Source organism: Gadus chalcogrammus, chromosome 20 (assembly GCF_026213295.1).
Source record: "Gadus chalcogrammus isolate NIFS_2021 chromosome 20, NIFS_Gcha_1.0, whole genome shotgun sequence".
Classification (NCBI taxonomy): Eukaryota; Metazoa; Chordata; class Actinopteri; order Gadiformes; family Gadidae; genus Gadus; species Gadus chalcogrammus.
The window spans coordinates 23,613,114-23,634,153 of record NC_079431.1 but is presented as its reverse complement, the minus strand read 5'-3'; the positions used below and the strand labels follow the sequence as shown (position 1 = coordinate 23,634,153).

General features: G+C 45.3%; 1 protein-coding gene across 2 annotated transcripts in view; it reads right to left on the bottom strand.

The window, feature by feature from the left end:
- frzb (frizzled related protein) overlaps positions 1-21,040 on the bottom strand; it is a 59,118-nt gene that overhangs the window by 34,959 nt on the left and 3,119 nt on the right. Inside the window, exons 2-5 of one of the 2 annotated variants that reach the window (XM_056579253.1) lie at positions 18,732-18,980; positions 1,775-1,810; positions 1,361-1,411; positions 1,017-1,082 (exon numbers count right to left, since the gene is read on the bottom strand). In XM_056579253.1, coding sequence (XP_056435228.1) covers positions 1,017-1,082; positions 1,361-1,411; positions 1,775-1,810; positions 18,732-18,980 — 402 coding nt within the window. The remainder of the gene's footprint in view (positions 1-1,016; positions 1,083-1,360; positions 1,412-1,774; positions 1,811-18,731; positions 18,981-21,040) is intronic. The other variant, XM_056579254.1, reaches the window with a different exon arrangement.

Here is a 21,040-nt window from a genome sequence, read left to right as displayed (position 1 = left end):
TGTTGTGTTGTTGTTGTTGTTATTATTGTCGCTCTATGTTGCACCTTATGTTCTTGGGAAACGCTATTTCATTTCACTGTATACTGTGTATATGGCTGAAGTGACAATAAATTATCTTGAATCTTGAATTTCAGAAGCAGGGAGATTCTGTAAGAAAAATGTATGTCAAATTTGTCAGTTTGCCGTGTGTCTAGTCAATATATTAACCTACTCATTATTTAGGTTATTAATACAATTGTCGGGTTTAAATCGGGCTCGGGCCAGGCCCGAGCCCGACCCGAGCTAATGTGTTAATGTGTCGGGCCGGGCCGGTCTCGGTCACAAAGTGCACAGGCTCGGGTAGGGTCAGGCTTTTTATTGGCCCAATCTAAGCTCTGTCCTGTAGCACCACCCAAACAGGATGTTGGTTGCTGTTAAAGGATGTTGGTTTCTTCCTGAAAGTCCGCTGGCTGTGTTTTAACTTCACTAAACCCTTAAAGTGATCAGAAATTCTTAATTTATCTAAGCATATAAAATGATTTTCCACAAACAACATTGCAATTTATGTTTCTAGGTTCAGGAAGCATGACTTTATTGCCACCCTGGTGCTTTCACTGCCACAGTTGGACATAATTGGTCCCAGCACGAGATTTGGGATCATGCGTCAGCACCAACCAGCTGGATCGGGGTCTGGGTATTCCAGGTATTTCTACTTCCCCATCAAATACTGGAACTGCTTGTCAATAACGTTTCCCTCTCTCATCAGAATAAGAGAGTGGAAAGAATCCCTTGAATCCATTCTTCTTCGGGTCTGGTTAGTGAAGGTATTTTACATTTATACAATTGTAAGGTAATAAAAAAATAAAAAAAGTGGCAGGTGTGCTATTATCATGTTGCCATAGGTTACCTGGTCTGGACCTACAAGTGCTGTTGTAGGGTTAGAATTATTCTGTTGTGGTGGTTCGGGATAGTAAGGGTTGGGGTCGTGGAGGTTAAGGTTAGTTTGAATGGTAAGTGTATTGCGGAGATCACATTACCATAATTATAGTTGTTCTTTAGGTAAGTCTTCAAGCTCAGTCGAACTGTCTTACAGGTACATCGATCTGCTCACACACACACACACACACACACACACACACACACAACACACACACACACACACACACACACACACACACACACACACACACACACACACACAGTAGTAAATATGAGATAAATACCTAACTAAACTATACTATAATCTATTATTAGCCAACTATTAAGTAAGCAATTGATAGATTCTGCAGGCTAGTGGCTCTGGATGTCAGAAAGCTTTGAGCCCTTCGACATAAATGTGAAAAATAAATAAATAAAATGAATTAAGTGTTACGCTGGTCACCTTCATTAGGTCCTTTGCAGTGGAGGTTGTTGGGAAAGTCTGGACTTAATTCTGAAATGAAAAGGACATTTTCAAACTGAAAGCCCTCAGATCACAGTACACAACGTGACGCTAATGCTACATACATCTACATACGTCTAAAACTATAAAGACGTGCTTCGTAGCGTTAGCGTAGCATTGGGTTCGATATAGACATGCATCATGTTCTGATGCAGTAGCATAGCATAGGTTTAGATATGGACATGTTCTGATGCATTAGCGTAGCATAGTGTTAGATAGACATTTACTGATGCATTAGTGTAGCATACGGTTAGATATAAACATGTACTGATGCATTAGCGTAGCATAGGGTTAAATATAGACATGTACTGATGCATTAGTGTAGCATACCGTTAGATATATACATGTACTTGCCTGGGGCACACCTGGCTGGGTCCTGATAGTACGGATCTGGGAAACATAACAATAGTCATCATCAAGTATTATTTACTACTAACTTCTGTCTATATACATCAGTGGAGGGTTGGGTTAGGTTGTATGGGTAAGGTTTAGGTTACATGGATTACAGTTGAGGTGTATTGGTTAGTGTTGTGGTCAGGGTTAGGTTGTATGGGTTAGGGTTACTTAAGGGGGCAATTGCTCTGTCGCTAGTTTAGCCACTTTTTAGAGTTTAACACGGTTTTAAACTCAAGAAGTCACGTGACGTCTTAATCTCCATTGCTGTGTCATATGTACTTGTGGTTTAACCTGCAGCTGCGTTTTACCTTGATCTCAATTGCTGTGTCTTCAGAGAAATTCACATCAGACACTAGAGGGCGTATTTTGTGCGTGTTAGTCTAATCTCGAAACTGACGTGGTTCTATGTCGTATACTAAGGCTTCGCCTTTTAAGGCTATCACTATTGGGTTATCCCTAGGCGTGAGCCGTAGCACTGAAAAAATTGTAATCCCCGCCCACCAACAGCGTGAGCCTCAATTACGTCTGCGGGCCTCAACGACGTCCGCAGTTCGCAGACGTTCTGGCCGATGTTTCCCGCCATCAGCCCGTACTTCAGTGGGGCTGCGGCGGAGCCCGGGAGGCTCGGGGCCCCGGTGAAAACATTTATCCAGGTCACGAAGACGGAGGGTCTGACATACCGGGGTTACAGGGCGGTACCGCCGCTGGATCCCGCTCTGTGTGCTGTCTTTGGAGTGAAGCCGGGGCTCAGCGACCGCTGCCCCACTCCCAAAGACCAGCTGACGGCCAAGCTTACAGACAGAGCGCATCAGTGTATGATGAAGCAAGAGGCTGTTATGAATAACATCGCCCTGCTGGCGCATAACGTCTCCACCATGGCGGCTGACCCTCATCGTCTTGCCGAACAGGCAGTCGACTTGGCGAAAACCGCCGGTGTCATCCTCTGCCTCTGCTCCACCGGCGCGGTGGCAGCGGCCCGGACGGCGGCATGGCAGCACCTCATACAGAGGAACCTGTGGCTGCAGCAGACCCCGGGCATCCCTGAGCCGATGAGGCGACAGTTACTGGAGTGCCCCATCAGCCCAGACGTGCTGTTCGGGCCCCGTCTGTCATCGATGGTGGATGACATGCAGGCCGCTTCCGAGGAGGCAGAGAAATTCCGGAGACACGTCTCCCGCCCTCCGCCTCCACCCGGGCAGCAGCGCTCCACTCCAAGCACCCGTCGCCGCCATAGGCCCCCGGCAGCCACTGTCAGCCACCGCGGCTCCTCCTCCTGGCCCCCAGGCTTACCAACCCCGCCCGCTTCCATCGCAGGCTGCGGCGAGCGGCCAGCGAAGGGCCTGGCCAGCGGGCTCATGGGGCTATGTCCCGCTCCACAAGCGCCGGCGAAGGTAATTACAGGGTGAGGAAGAGCTGGATTCTGCGAGGGGAGGGGGGAGCTGAGCCCTTGTTTATGTCACTCTTTAATTTTCTTGTTCTCTTTCATTTTGATTGATTTTTGGTTACTGCAAATTAATTACCCCCTAGAGGGTCTCGGCCTCTCCCAGGAGGTCGTACGGACCATCCAGGGTGCCAGAGCTGACTCCACCAGAGCGTGTTACTTGGCTAAATGGGCGGCTTTCCAGAAATGGTGCACGGAGAGGGGTTGTGATCCCATCTCCTGCCCTTTGCCGCGTGTGCTCTCTTTCCTCCAGACACTGATGGAAAGAGGGCTGGCCTTTAGAACGGTGAAGACGTACGCGGCTGCTGTTTCATCATGCCACGAAGGCTTCGGGGATAAAACTGTTTTTAGTCACCCCTTAATGAAGCGCTTCCTAAAAGGTGTGAGGAGAGAGAGACCCGTGACGCGCTCTCTCACTCCGCAATGGGATTTAACACTGGTGCTGAGCGCACTGGTTAAAGCCCCATTTGAGCCTCTTGACCGGGTGCCCCTCAAGTTTGTGTCAGCCAAGACAGCTTTGCTGCTGGCCCCGACGTCAGCTAAGAGAGTGAGCAACCTGTCTGCACTCTCTGTAACCCCTTCTTGTCTTAGAATACAAGGGGATGGCAGTTCGGCCATATTACGCCCAAACCCGGCTTTTACACCTAAGAGTATTACTAGCTTGTTCAGATCGAGAGTCAAATCTCAACAGTTATTTGTGTATTACAGAGAACATTCCCAGGGCCTCCCCCTGACAAAACAACGGCTGTCGCATTGGCTGTGTGATGCTATCACACAGGCTTATGTGTCAGCGGGGGCAGAGCCGCCTGAGGAATATCGTCCTCTGTCGCTCTGCAAAGAGGGATGCCTATGGAGGATATCTGCACAGTCAGCAGCCTCCTGGGCTTCCCCATGCTCTTTTATTAGGTTTTACCTAAGAGACAGGTCGCGCCTCTCTATGACACACTCAGTTCTAGGTGCTTTGTCAGAGTGAGTGTGATTGTGTGACTATTCCCCTCACATATTAAACAATGTGAGGAGGAGTCAAATATTCATGCTGAGAGCTCTTGTGTCTTATCAGACACATTGGAGCTGCTCGTTGATGACGTGCCGTTAGACGCATGACGTATGTTATGCTACGTCTGATGCATGATACTAGCGCGTATGTAGCTGTGTTTCTGGTACTGATCGGGACCAATGAGGCATGTGGCGCGTTTCCACTGCAGGGTGCGTTACGGTTCGGTTCGCAAAGGTGCGGTATGGATTGCGTTTCCACCGCCAAAAGTGGGCGTGACCCGGACTGAGCAGTACTCGTTTTGCCATCGTCTTCAGTACTCCTCCGTTGGGGTACTGAGACGCCTGAAAGGGTGCCGGAGAATTCGAGCTACACACCCCCTCCGTTGATTGGTCGACAGAATCGTCACTTCCGGGCGACGTGGGGATAAAAACAAACAAACAGTAGCCTCGAGGTATTATTCTTTACAATGAACATGTCGCGTAAAATGCTTGCTTGGGCGAACAAGGAGGTGGAGACGTTCCTCTGCATTCTTGGGGAGGAAGACGTTGTTTACGATGATTACGTAGCTGCCGTGGTGATCGACATCCGGCCTACCATAAAGGGTACTGTCGGCGGTGGAAACGCGACCTCGGAACTGAGCTGGGCTATACCGCCCCCTCCCTACCGGACTGAGGCGAACCGAACCGTACCGCACCCTGCAGTGGAAACGCGGCAATAGACTATATCGTGCTTCGCCCTTTAACCCAATAGCGATAGCCCTAAAAGGCGAAGCCTATACGACATAGAACGATAGTTACGTATTGTAACTCTAGATTCTATGAGTATAGGCGCAGCCTTTTAAGTGTCGGCCTCATTGTCCTTTAAATAGCTGAAGAAAAGCTGTTTATTGGGAGCAGAACGTCCGCCGGCGCCCGCCTATATCTGCGAACTGCGGATGTCGTTGAGGCCCACGGACGTAATTGAGGCCCACGCTGTTGGTGGGCGGGGATTACAAATGTTTCAGTGCTACGGCTCACGCCTAGGGATAACCCAATAGCGATAGCCTTAAAAGGATGCGCCTATACTCATAGAATCTAGAGTTACAATACGTAACTATCGTTTTCAATATCATCCCACTGCAGACACAAATGGGCGTTCTCGTGTGGTGGGGGTTCCTGTTTAAGCAGACTGGAACGCCCCCTTCTTATTCTTCGTCGCCTTTCTCGCTGAACTGGATTAAAATGTCAAAGTTTACTGCTCAAAAACCATGTAAATAGTATTGTAAATAAACTTCCAAAGCTTTTCAAATCTTATTTGGAAAATAACTTCACATGGTGTGTCTTTTTACAATTTATTCGTTACCAGCATTCGTAGTGTTGATCAGCAGTGAAATAGTCCGCCAAAGACGTTGACGTCGCTTAGTAACAGAAGACGCTGGGGTTGACAAGTTACCGGACTACTACCCATGCAATTCTCACATACTATTGTAGTGGCTGTTTATATTCCCCCGTCCGCTAACCCGACGTCGTCATGTGACGTCATCCACTCTGCTATAGCCGGACTACAGACTGCACACCCGAGTGCTCTCATTATAATCTCAGGTGACTTTAACCATGTCTCCATTAAAAAAACACTCCCGAAATTCACCCAGTATGTGACCTGTACAACCAGAGAAGAGAAGGCCCTGGACCTGCTGAATGCTAATGTGAAGGATGCATACACCTCCACGTCTCTCCCCCCGCTGGGAAGATCAGATCACAATTTGGTGCTTCTGACCCCTTGCTATGTGCCTCTAGTGAAGAGGCTGCCTGTGACCACAAAGACAGTGAGGACATGGTCAGAGGACTGCTATGAGGCACTGCAGGGCTGTTTTGAGGTGACTGACTGGAATGTACTCTGTGAGCCACATGGAGAGGACATTGATGGGCTTACTGAGTGCATTACGGACTACATCAATTTCTGTGTGGACGGCATTGTCCCAGCAAGGACTGTGCGTTGTTACCCAAACAACAAGCCTTGGGTAACAAAAGACATCAAAGCTATACTCAATAAGAAGAAGAGGGCTTTCAGAGGTGGCATCAAGGAGGAGTTTGATTCTGCAGCCCAGGCCCCTGCTGGCTCTCCTGTTGACTGTCTCCAGACACCACTGCTTCTGACCCCCCCTCCTCCTACTAGCACATCATCCAACTGTTTGATCCCCTCACACCCATCCCCCACTCATCACTCCTCCTCTGGCTCCCATGCTACCTGCCTTCCTCGCACTTTGGACTCCAACTCTCCCCCTCCCCAGTCTGCACTGTTTACACCTCTTCATGTAAGAAGACAGCTGAGCAAACTCCCCTCCGGTAAGGCTGCCGGCCCTGACGGTGTCAGCCCACGGGTTCTCAGAGCCTCTGCCGAACAGCTCTGTGGAGTGCTTCATCAGTTCTACAACATAAGCCTTAGCCTCCAGAAGGTCCCTGTGATATCGAAGACGTCCTGCCTCGTTCCAGTGCCTAAGAAGCCACAGCCCAGTGGTTTCTCGGACTACCGACCTGTGGCACTGACGTCACATATCATGAAGACCCTGGAGAGACTCGTCTTGGAGCAGCTCAGGCCTATGGTTAGGCCACACTTGGATCCCCTCCAGTTCGCCTACCAGCCCCGGATTGGAGTTGAGGATGCCATAATCTACCTGCTGAACCGCGTCTACGCCCACTTGGACAAGCCAGGGAGCACTGTGAGGGTCACGTTCTTTGACTTCTCCAGTGCTTTCAATACCATCAGGCCTGCTCTACTGGGTGACAAGCTGACGGCGATGCTGGTGGATCCCCCCCTTGTGTCCTGGATTGTGGATTACCTCACTGGCCGACCACAGTACGTGCGCTTGCGGCACTGTGTGTCGGATACGGTGGTCAGCAACACCTTTGCCCCACAAGGGACTGTCCTTTCTCCGTTCCTCTTCACCCTTTACACCACGGACTACAGCTACCAGACAGAGTCTTGCCATCTTCAGAAGTTCTCTGAAGACTCTGCTGTCGTTGGTTGTATCAGTAAGGGTGAGGAGGCTGAATACAGGGCTGTGGTGGTCAACTTTGTCTCATGGTGTGAGCAGAACCACCTGCAGCTCAACTCTACTAAAACCAAAGAGCTGGTGGTGGATCTGAGGAGATCTAAGACACCAATGACCCCAGTTTCCATCCAGGGTCATAATGTGGACATCGTTGAACATTACAAATATCTGGGGGTGTTCATTGATAATAAACTGGACTGGACTAAGAACACGGAAGTCCTTTACAAGAAGGGACAGAGCCGCCTCTATTTTCTAAGGAGGCTCCGCTCTTTTAACATCTGCCGGACTATGCCGAGGATGTTTTATGAGTCTGTGGTGGCCAGTGCTATTCTGTTTGCTGTTGTGTGCTGGGGCAGCAGACTAAGAGTAGCAGATGCCAACAGACTCAACAAGCTGATCAGGAAGGCCAGTGACGTTGTGGGGTTGGAGCTGGACACTTTGACAGCAGTGTCAGACAGGAGGATGCTGTCGAAGTTGCGGGCGATCCTGCAGTATGGCTCTCACCCTCTCCACAACGCTGTGGTCAAACAGAGGAGCTCCTTCAGTGAGAGACTCATTGCTCCTAAATGCACCACTGAGCGCCACAGGAAGTCATTCCTGCCTGTGGCCATTAAACTCTACAACTCCTCCCTCTAAAAATCGGACAAATTACTATTTAAATAAACACACTATAATTTATTCTTTCACTCTTAATTTTCATTGCTATTTGCAATGTGAATGTTGAATTGTAATTGTAATTGTAGGTTGTAATTGTGGATATAGCCCACTGGGAGATGCCCACTTCTTACTTTTATTTTATTTTTTGTTTTGTTGTATTTTGTTTATTTATTTGTTTATTTATTTGTTTATAATCTTGTCTTTTCTTCTATGCTTGTAGGGTATTTGTTTTTGTGTTTCTGTTGTATGGAGCGCCTGGAGCGGCAATTTCCCCCCGGGGATCAATAAAGTATTTCTAATCTAAACTAATCTAAGTGAACGGAGCGTTCCACGGCATTGAGAAGACCCGTGTAATAAAGGCCTATAATATTTCTGTTTATGGCATAGATTTCTCCTCAGATTAGGCCAATAAAGCAATGATAACAAAAACAAAAAAAACACAAACACCCGATCAAAGGCCCAGTCCGACCCGGCTCAAGGATAGTGGTGGGAAATATCGGCGGGCTGGGTCGGGTCAATCAAAAACCCTCATTGTTTAACATGAATTGGCTAAACAAATGACCACTGAAGCATATTTAAACACAATTCAAATTGTGCAAGGAATTATTTCCATTGGTCATTCTGACCGGGGACATTAAGAAATGTCGGTCTTCCTAATTTTTTTCCCGGGCCAATGACCGGTAATAACCGGACAACGGAAACTCTGCTATATACCGACCTAACTTTCACCGTCAACACCGAACCCGATTTTCTCAAACAGAAGTTTCAAAATAAGATCTAGCAGTAAGTACGGGTAGCATAGAACTAACGTTAGCCAAGCCGGGGCTCCATGATTGCTAAATCTAATGAGAGGTAAAATTGCCATTAACGAAGGGAAGCATAGTATGCCTTGCGACTGTGCTCCGCAGTATGCCTTGCGAAACCCAGGCTGTTTCCCAAAGTGAAGGCTGCAGCCTTGCTAGGACGCGTCCTTGCTAGTCGCGTCCTATGGAGATGAGACTAGAGTGCTAGCTCGAGTGCTGCCTAGCGTTTGTAACGTCGGACTTTGGGAACGACTTGGTAGTGTGGAAGCGCTTCCGCTTCCGCTTTTTAATACTGCGTGTCCGCTTGTAAACACATGTGCGCTTATGAATAAAACATGACAGCAATCAAGCTGATCGATATTTATTTGACCACAACGCATTAGAATACAAACAGTTTAGAAATAAGCTGAAATCTACCAGTTCAATAGCTTTGTGCAATACCTGTTGGATAAAGAATGTAACTAATATAAATAAAGTTTTCACGTTATAAATTCTAATCGGAATTGATTGAAAATGAATACATTATTTTATTCTTTATCTTTGCATACCGGTATTTGTTTATGTCCATTTTATATATGTGCGGATGGAAGCATATTCAATGTGTTTCAGTGTCATGGCAATCATGGAAATAATATGTTAAATATGCAAATAATGTGTTAGATCTGCAGTGATGGACTTGTGTCACACTTCCACATTGTGCTTTGAACTCAGTAGTCGATTATATTTTGACTTGCAGAATGCAAAATAGACCACAGACACCTAATTTGCAGAGTTAGGTAGCCCCCCCCAGCCCCCTCTATACCACTGTGGTTCACACTGCATGAGTTGCATCCTGTATTTACCACCTCCTTATAGAAGATGCATATTATATTATATATTCATTATTTTTTCAAACAAAAGTGAATGTTTCTTTTTATTTTTTTATTGTTCATCTGATTATTTTATGCCCTCTGTTCAGAGAGCAGAAACATTTTCAGGAAGAGAAATTGTTAAATAAAATAGGTATACAAAACATACATAAAAACCTATTTATGTAAACATAAATAGGTATACATAAATAATGTAATCTTGTGAGCGAGTAAATTGACATTGGTGACAGTGGTGTTTAACACCAGCTACGTCCATGCAAAATATAGCAACGTTTCATTAAGTTGCAAAAACGTTTGAAAAGTGGCACAGGTCTTTAGGCTTGATTATTTGCATTAACATGATGAATCTATAAAAAGCAATACGGCACAAAATATTTCTTAAAACTAATATAACTTCACTTCATTCAAACGTGTACTGCTCTGCCATTTTCAAGAACCCGCCCAGTGAACGCAGAGGATTGTGGGTAGTTTTGGCTCGTCTAGGATGCAGCGATGCATCCTTGAAAAATCTCGGAATTCTCCAAAACAAAGGACGCAAAAATGGCGCGGCTTTCTAGTGTCCTCAACATTGGAACAGTGCTTGTCGGCGTTCTATGACGTAGCGTCCTTAAAAGGGCGGCCGTTGAGCATGCTTCCTTGACATTGGGAAACAGCCCCAGTATGCCTTTCGAAACCCATGCCGTGTTCCAATACCCGTACTATCCGTACTTACTAGCCAAATTTTGAGTACGTAGTACGTTCCAATTCAGATCCGGCGAAAAGAAGTATACTTCAAGGACCCGGATGTCGTACTCAAAACGGGCTAATCTGCCGTTTCTCAATTCGCGTACTTGTGCGTGCTCGTGTGCTCGTGGACTCGTGAAACGTCATCAGTCGTTGCCTGAGCACTGTTCCAATTCGAAGCACGCATCAAGCGCATGGACATAATAAAGGATGGACCACGGACTGGAAAATGGCCGCCCATTCATTCCTATGCAAACTGCTCAGTGGCGCATGGTAACATCATGGACATAATAAAGGATGGACCACGGACTGGAAAATGGCCGCCCATTCATTCCTATGCAAACTGCTCAGTGGCGCATGGTAACATACAGGAGCGATTTGCTTCCGCGTTATGTGGCCAGGACACGTGACCTAGTCCGTGACGTACCGGATGCAGAGATCTTCTTCTTCTTCTAGTTTAGTGGCGGATCATAGTTTTTCCCCATATACCGCGACCTACTGGACTACTACACAGGAGTTTGTGACAAGGACGTTGACAAGGACAAGGACGTTGGCAAATCATACTTTAAATCATACAAATAAATTCAAAGAAAAAACCAAACTAACGAAACAAAATAAACAAAATAAAACAAACTAACAAAAGAAATGAATAAAAAAAAAAAAATATATATATACTTAAGGTTAAATTATTCTAATTAGGTTAGTATCTTTTATCTAATTTATCAGCAATTTCATTGCCATATATACCATGGTGGGCTGGAATCCAACAGAACTGAATAACTAAACCAAGGCTTATAATATTTAAAAGAAGATGCTTTACCTCTATCACCAAATCTTCACGTATTGAATTATTTGTTATAAAACTTAGTATCTACAAACCATCTAAGAGCGGTTATTATTGATAGCTGATAACCAAGGTACACACTGTAATACTATAATCAAGAGGACATACCGGCAGTTCAAATAAAAAAGAGATAGAACTTTATTGATCTGGAAAACTTCATAGATATGTAAGATTTCTCCATATAATACCATAGTAACATAGTAAACGTATGTAGGCCTAAAAAATTCAGTTCAATGTTATTGCTTAAGAAACAGATTCCTTTCAACTAACTATTTTACGAAGAATGCAATCAATAATTTATATAAAAGTAAATGTTTACATATCGACCAGCAACAAAGTTGGAGTAGCCTACCCAAATATTGAATTGTAATACACCAACACTGTCATACATAGCTAACCATAACCCTGTCATACATAGCTAAACAAGCAAATGAAAATGAAATACCTACCAACGCAACTGAAATGTTAACATTAGACAATTAACAATATTATGAAAATTACGTAGGTCTCCCATAATCATTCAGGTAATCAATACGTCCGTGCCTGTTACAGCTATTTCAATGATGTGTGTTATATATCCGTGTTCAACGCCATTCATGTTAAGTAAAAGGACAAATCTCAGACTCTGGAAGTTAATGGAGTTAATGGAAGTTAATTCGGAATTTAATTTAATTCAGAAGTTAATGGAGCCGCGCACTTCAAAATAGGTCCATAGCAAGGAGCCGTTTGTTTCAGTACGGCTCCTTTCAGCTGCCCACCCAACATCAACTGCTAATAAAACGCTTGAGGAGGCGTTTGGAAAAGAAAAAACGTACATTTTTTTAGAACAGGGTAGAAAGATAATTATGAGCCTTTGATTGATATCCAGACATTTTTTGCGGAGACACAATCCTGTTCCCCACTTGTATTGGAGTGGACGGCGATATCTACTTCTGGGCCACATGAAATGACGGACCCCCGTCCACTCCCAGCTAAAACAGCTGCAATACCAGGCTTGGCCTCTGAGCACGGGTGGATTGCGGAAGTATATGCCTGTCCTGGGGGCCTGGATCCTATCTATGCCTGGATCGAGCACGCATCAAGAACACTTCCGGGTTTTACGATAGTACTCGCTTGATCCAGGCCCCCAGGACAGGCATATACTTCCGCAATCCACCCGTGCTCAGAGGCCAAGCCTGGTATTGCAGCTGTTTTAGCTGGGAGTGGACGGGGGTCCGTCATTTCATGTGGCCCAGAAGTAGATATCGCCGTCCACTCCAATACAAGTGGGGAACAGGATTGTGTCTCCGCAAAAAATGTCTGGATATCAATCAAAGGCTCATAATTATCTTTCTACCCTGTTCTAAAAAAATGTACGTTTTTTCTTTTCCAAACGCCTCCTCAAGCGTTTTATTAGCAGTTGATGTTGGGTGGGCAGCTGAAAGGAGCCGTACTGAAACAAACGGCTCCTTGCTATGGACCTATTTTGAAGTGCGCGGCTCCATTAACTTCCGAATTAAATTAAATTCCGAATTAACTTCCATTAACTCCATTAACTTCCAAAGTCTGAGATTTGTCCTTTTACTTAACATGAATGGCGTTGAACACGGATATATAACACACATCATTGAAATAGCTGTAACAGGCACGGACGTATTGATTACCTGAATGATTATGGGAGACCTACGTAATTTTCATAATATTGTTAATTGTCTAATGTTAACATTTCAGTTGCGTTGGTAGGTATTTCATTTTCATTTGCTTGTTTAGCTATGTATGACAGGGTTATGGTTAGCTATGTATGACAGTGTTGGTGTATTACAATTCAATATTTGGGTAGGCTACTCCAACTTTGTTGCTGGTCGATATGTAAACATTTACTTTTATATAAATTATTGATTGCATTCTTCGTAAAATAGTTAGTTGAAAGGAATCTGTTTCTTAAGCAATAACATTGAACTGAATTTTTTAGGCCTACATACGTTTACTATGTTACTATGGTATTATATGGAGAAATCTTACATATCTATGAAGTTTTCCAGATCAATAAAGTTCTATCTCTTTTTTATTTGAACTGCCGGTATGTCCTCTTGATTATAGTATTACAGTGTGTACCTTGGTTATCAGCTATCAATAATAACCGCTCTTAGATGGTTTGTAGATACTAAGTTTTATAACAAATAATTCAATACGTGTAGATTTGGTGATAGAGGTAAAGCATCTTCTTTTAAATATTATAAGCCTTGGTTTAGTTATTCAGTTCTGTTGGATTCCAGCCCACCATGGTATATATGGCAATGAAATTGCTGATAAATTAGATAAAAGATACTAACCTAATTAGAATAATTTAACCTTAAGTATATATATATATTTTTTTATTTATTCATTTCTTTTGTTAGTTTGTTTTATTTTGTTTATTTTGTTTCGTTAGTTTGTTTTTTTCTTTGAATTTATTTGTATGATTTAAAGTATGATTTGCCAACGTCCTTGTCCTTGTCAACGTCCTTGTCACAAACTCCTGTGTAGTAGTCCAGTAGGTCGCGGTATATGGGGAAAAACTATGATCCGCCACTAAACTAGAAGAAGAAGAAGATCTCTGCATCCGGTACGTCACGGACTAGGTCACGTGTCCTGGCCACATAACGCGGAAGCAAATCGCTCCTGTATGTTACCATGCGCCACTGAGCAGTTTGCATAGGAATGAATGGGCGGCCATTTTCCAGTCCGTGGTCCATCCTTTATTATGTCCATGGCTCGATCTCGCCGTTTCACCGAGCATGCATCGGAGGTGGCTCGTGTGTACTTGCAACCGCTATAAATCCCAGGATGCATTTCGAACTCGCAGCAGTAGGCCTACGATGGCGGACAATATGGAGAAGACGCACAACTGTAGCTTAAGTTACTCTCTTAACTTATATATATATTTATATAATATATAATAATAATAATAATAATAATATAAGATAATAAGTAAATATATATAGATAAAGTCGTGTGTGTATAGCTTATACACATGACAGGACACGCATATCTTTTCAATTTGTATGCATTCAGAATATTTACATAGGCCTACTATTTGAAAATGAAAGAGGCTGGGATTTTGTTTTATATCATTTGTTTATACAGTTTCTCAATTCCTAGCACGCGTACTACGGACTCGATGACTTGCAACCACGTACTTGGCAAGTCTGTACTTCAATCACATACTTGCGAGCACGCGAGTACGTACCTGCGATTGGAACAGCAGCGGACTCCATGACGTCACCACCTCTGCTCGTCCGTTAACTGTGCTACGGCCTCATTTAGGCATATACTACTGAACAATATAAACAAATGATATAAAACAAAATCCCAGCCTCTTTCATTTTCAAATAGTATGTAAATATTCTGAATGAATAAAAATTGAAAAGATATGCGTGTCCTGTCATGTGTATAAGCTATAGGCTACACACGACTTTATATATATTTATATATTATCTTATATTATTATTATTATCATATTATATACATATATATATAAGTTAAGAGTAACTTAAGCTACAGTTGTGCGTCTTCTCCATATTGTCCGCCATCGTACTGCTGCTAGTGCGAAATGCATCCTGGGATTTATAGCGATTGCAAGCACACACGAGCCACCTCCGATGCATGCTTGGTGAAACGGCGAGATCGAGCACGCATCAAGAACACTTCCGGGTTTTACGACAGTACTCGGTTGATGCGTGCTTCGAATTGGAACAGTGCTCGGGCAACGACTGATGACGTTTCACGAGTCCACGAGCACACGAGCACGCACAAGTACGCGAATTGAGAAACGACCTCTAAATCGACGCCACTTCGACCTGGGCGGGACTTTACGTCCTACGTCACTCGCTATGGGTGTGCATGTGTGCGCATAGCCCTCACTCGCGATGGGTGTGCTTTAGTGTCTATGGGTTGGTAATAACGGTTCTGATGATTTTTCTGATGGAAAAGTGGTCTTTTATTTCCATAATCTTTGTTCAGTGAACGCATAAACCCGTTTGTTAGTTAGCAGTTAAACAAAATGCGATCTCTTTGTTTAGTTACCAACGACCAACATGATTGGGGGTTCGATTCCCTAGTGATGTAAGGTTATTTCTTTCATTTTGGACTGCACACACATCGCGAGTGACGGATACTCGCACAATGTACACACATCACTGTCTTTACAATTTCTAGGCAACCGAAGTTTAAAGATTGTCAAGTGGTTAACTCTTGAATCGCATGTACTAAGACCTGATGGGTTAGTGGTCAGAGAACAACTCATTAACGCGGGGATAAGGGGTTCGATTCCTTAATGAAGCTAGCTTTTTTCTTTCATATTGGACTGGATGTTTGTATGCCATTTTGCGTAACTTGTAGTTTATGATGAAGACATGTTACTGGGGTTAAGGTTAGGGTAACGCTAAGGGTAAGACACAAAGTGTTTTTGCAACACAATATTTCTTACAATAACGAAGTCCAAAGTTTTGATGACTCCAGTAGGAAACTTAAGATACCTAGAGAAATGCGTGAGTGCTCACAAAACATCAACAAGTCAGCAGTGTGGTACAGGGTGATCATTTCTGATATACAGTACAAAAGCTGAAACTATTAGCCAGGAGTGGGAAAGATGCAGACGCAGACGTGGGAAGCAATAAGACGCACCAACACACAGTTGCCTGTTGCAAAATGGTTCAGAGTTTAATAGAAATAGTTAGGGTGAGCTGGTATGGCGTTATCTGGTATGGCTATAGTCTAATGTTAGCTTAGTTCGTGTTGTTTCGTCATGTTAATCGCTAGTAATAGTAAGTAATTTGTAGAAATATAGCCTATCATCACAGACTGTAGGAATGTCACCCACCCTCCATCGCGTACGACACTGACGCTCGTAATCTGTAGTGCAAGGGAGTTCGTGCACACATCCCTGAGACAAACGGCTACGCGCACACATGCAAACCCATAGCGAGTGACGTAGGACGTAAAGTCCCGCCCAGGTCGAAGTGGTGGCGCGTTTCCACTGCAGGGTGCGGAACGGATCGGATCGCAAAGGTGCGGGTCGGGTCGCGTTTCCACCGCCAAAAGTGGGCGTGACCCGGACTTTGCCGTACCCGTTCCGGCCCCATTCTCGGGACTCCTCCGTTGCGGTACCCAAAACGAGACCAGACGCATGAAAGGGTCCCGTGAAATTCTAGCTAAACCCCCCCTCCGTTGATTGGTCGACGTAATCGTCACTTCCAGGCGACGCGGGGATAAAAACAAACAAACAGTAGCCTCGAGGTATTATTCTTTACAATTAACATGTCGCGTAAAAAGCTTGCTTGGGCGAACAAGGAGGTGGAGACGTTCGTCTGCATTCTTGGGGAGGAAGACGTTGTTTACGATGTTTACGTAGCTGCCGCGGCGATCGACATCCGGCCTACCACCAAGGGTACTGTCGGCAGTGGAAACGCGACCTCGGAACTGAGCTGGGCTATACCGCCCCCTCCCTACCGCACCTTTGCAATCCGATCCGTTCCGCACCCTGCAGTGGAAACGCAGCATAATAGAGTCCCGCATCTGCTGGGGTATACTAGAAATCAGAGTACTTCCGGTTTCCAAGCAGTTTAAACCGAGTCAGCCAGGAATCCGCTGATCCTGTACGAGTCGTTACTCAGCAATCACGTTCAACCTCGTGCGCAGCTGCGTGTTAAACTCCAAAACCTCAGTTTTACGGGGTACGGTTTTAAAGCGCATCAATGCTAACTGACAGAGCAATTGGCCCTAGGTGTTTATGTTAGTGTTATGGTGAGGTTTAGGTTGTATGGCTCCGGGTTGTATGATTTAGGGTTAAGCTGTACTGGTTACCTTAAAGCCGATTGGAGAAATTATTGCCTCTACCATCCATACTGATTGGTCAATCCACTTCATGATACTTGACCAATAAGACCAATTATTAGTATGTGAAAACCCATCCGTGTTCCCTACTATCCAACTCGGTGAACAGGAGGGAATAAAGGAGGGAATAATAGATCCTTTGGGATTTAAGCATTAGAAGAAAATATATAAATTAAGGAAAATGTAAGTAAACTGAAATTATGGGTTCCTCTATAAAATTCATTCATCATGAAGAGAGACATACGTACAAGTTGAACTGCATATCAGGACATGCTGGTTCAAGGTTTTCCCTTTGAGTCGATGTGTGTGTGCCAATAGGTAAATGTTTGGCCGTGGCCTGTTCAGTGACCTTCTACCATTGTGGATAGCTTCATTTAAAGTGACCGGGCCATTCTGGATGAACCAGAAAAAGGGTCGGAATCTAACAAGTACCATACGAGTGCCCGCATCTCCAGTGCTTGGCCCCCTCATAATGAGTGCTGCCTCGCCCCCTGATAATGAGTGCTGCCAGGCCCCCTGATAATGAGTTTTACCTGGTACCCTGATAATGAGTGTTACCTGGGCCCTCATAATGAGTTTTACCTGTTCCCCTGATAATGAGTGTTACCTGGGCCCTCATAATGAGTTTTACCTGGTCCCCTGATAATGAGTGTTACCTGGCCCCTCATAATGAGTGTTACCTGGGCCCCTGTTAATGAGTGTTACCTGGCCCCTCATAATGAGTGTTACCTGGCCCCTCATAATGAGTGTTACCTGGCCCCTCAAAACGAGTGTTACCTGGGCCCCTGTTAATGAGTGTTACCTGGCCCCTCAAAATGAGTGTTACCTGGCCCCTCATAATGAGTGTTACCTGGCCCCTCATAATGAGTGTTACCTGGGCCCCTGTTAATGAGTGTTACCTAGGCTGCTGATAATGAGTGTTGCCTGGCCCCTCATGAGTGTTACCTATGCCCCTGACAATGAGTGTTACCTTGCCCCTCATAATGAGTGTTACCTGGGCCCCTGATAATGAGTGTTACCTAGGCTGCTGATAATGAGTGTTGCCTGGCCCCTCATAATGAGTGTTACCTATGCCCCTGGCAATGAGTGTTACCTTGCCCCTCATAATGAGTGTTACCTAGGCCCCTGATAATGAGTGTTACCTGGCCCCTCATAATGAGTGTTACCTGGCCCCTCAAAATGAGTGTTACCTGGGCCCCTGTTAATGAGTGTTCCCTGGCCCCTCATAATGAGTGTTACCTGGCCCCTCATAATGAGTGTTACCTGGCCCCTCATAATGAGTGTTACCTGGGGCCCTGTTAATGAGTGTTACCTGGGCCCCTGATAATGAGTGTTACCTAGGCTGCTGATAATGAGTGTTGCCTGGCCCCTCATGAGTGTTACCTATGCCCCTGACAATGAGTGTTACCTTGCCCCTCATAATGAGTGTCACCTAGGCCCCTGATAATGAGTGTTACCTGGCCCCTCATAATGAGTGTTACCTGGCCCCTCATAATGAGTGTTACCTGGGCCCTCATAATGAGTGTTACTTGGCCCCTCATAATGAGTGTTACCTGGCCCCTCATAATGAGTGTTACCTGGGCCCTGATAATGAGTGTTACCTGGGCCCTCATAATGAGTGTTACCTGGGCCCTCATAATGAGTGTTACCTGGCCCCTCATAATGAGTGTTACCTGGCCTCTCATAATGAGTGTTACCTGGGCCCTCGGCCTTGACGATGGCCTCGGGGGAGATGCAGACGCCCCGGTCATAGAGGGGCAGCTCACTGCAGGACAGGCTCTCAGGCCAGCTGTGGTTGTAGAGCTTCATGACGGGCTCGCAGCCTGACTTGGCCCTCTCACACACCGCCTTGCAGGGCTTGATGGGCTCGTGCTGGAAGTCGATGGTGCAGATGGGAGCGTACATGGCACACAGGAGGAACAGTAGGTCCGGACTGCAGCCTGTACCTGTACACAACATGGAGGATCATGACCAACCTGTCGGGCTGTCTGTTCCTCTACCTGTCGGTCTGTCTGTTCAGTTACCTGTCGGTCTGTTTGTTCATCTACCTGTCGGTCTGTCTGTTGACCAACCTGTCGGGCTGTCTGTTCATCTCACTGTCGGTCTGTCTGTTGACCAACCTGTCGGTCTGTCTGTTCATCTAACTATCGGTCTGTCTGTTCATCTACCTGTTGGTCTGTCGGTCTCTTCATCTAACTGTCAACCATATATCTAACTTGCTGTTTTAAAAAAAACATTCTTGTTTTAGCCCTCTTGTTTACCCCTGGTTGGCCTCCCGTTGGCCCCCCGTTGGCCCCCCGTTGGTCTCCCGTTGGTCTCCCGTTGGCCCCCCGTTTGTTTCGCGTTGGTCTCCCGTTGGTCTCCTGTTGGCCCCCCGTTGGTTTCCCTTTGGCCCCCCGTTGGCTTCCCTTGGCCCCCCGTCGGCCTCTTCATCTAACTGTCAACCATACATATCTATCTTGCTGTTTTAAAAAAAAACATTCTTGTTTTAGCTCTCTTGTTTACCCCTGGTTGGCCTCCCGTTGACCCCCGGTGGCCTCCTGTTGGCCCACCCCCATTGGCCACCCGTTGGCCCCTGGTCCGTTCCAAGCGCTCAGGATTATGAAACTACCAGAGCAGCCCCTCAGGGATTCTCTGCCTAAATTCCCACATTCAACTGTTTATTAGAACACATAACAAGGGCGGCCCGGTCAGAGGCTTTCAAAAACACTAGCCCAGCGGTTCCCATTTGGTAACCGCTGTTTGAAGAAGCCAATCACAAACTGCCCACTGCCTCTCTTAGTTGAACACCAGCAGGACATGATACCTGGGTGAGAATAGCCAAACCAGACCAGTAGGTCAGTGGAGGATCTCTTGTTTGAATGATACATGTAGGAAAGCCATTGAATGCTGAGCCATCTGTCTGTCTGTCTGTCTGTCTGTCTGTCTGTCTGTCTGTCTGTCTGTCTGTCTGTCTGTCTGTCTGTCTGTCTGTCTGTCTGTCTGTCTGTCTGTCTGTCTGTCTATCGTATGTACTTAAAGCCACTTTTACACATATTTCCTGGTAAACAACTGTAATAACCTTTCAGACACAGCGAGATATTTTCAATAATCCCACATGCAGCTAGGTTCTGGAATATTTCCTTCTTGCTCCCTTTCACACATGGAATAGCAATGGGCCAAGGGAGAGTCCAGCAGAGGGCGGTAATGCAGCACCCAGAACCGCCACCATGAACCCTGTGTAATGAGAGCTCCATTATTTAGGAACTTGTCCAGTTTCCAGCCATTCCTGAAAAAGAAGCTGTTTTGCAAACAAAATAAACTGCATTAATATCGGATCACCAGAAAAGCATCGGGCCGTTAAGATCAACAAATGGATTCAAAGACGTCCTCATCAGAGCTTTGGCTTGCTGGCTGCTTGGTTTGCTCCATATGCCGGCAGTGATCCAGAATGGTACTGGGCTTTGAGCAGGCAAATTGCCGTTGCAGATTTCCTGGAATATTGACCCATTTATATTTGCATTTCGGGCATTTAGCAGACACTTTAATCCAAAGCGATTTACAATAAGTACCTTTGATAGAAGAAAGAGAAACAACTCTAATTGATGTACATATATATATATATATCCCTGTTCCAATTCACACACAACCCCATGCAGGATATGGGAGGGAAGTTGCGGGACAGGTTGTGTTTCTCAACACAGTCCTCTGACTGCATCCAATAGTGGTGAACTACCATCATAGACATATAATCATCACTATCTGTTACATGTACTGATCATCCAGTCATGGTCCTATACTTAACACTATCTGTTACATGTATTGATCATCCATAGTGGTGAACTACTATCAGAGACCTGTAATTATCCCTGGTATATGTATTGATCATCCATAGTGGTAAACTACATCTTAGACCTATATTTATCGTTATCTGTTACATGTATTGATCATCCATCTCATTAGCAGTCTGCACTATGAGCTAATTCTTACTTGCACTGCAGTATGTGAATATAGCTCGATTTTGATA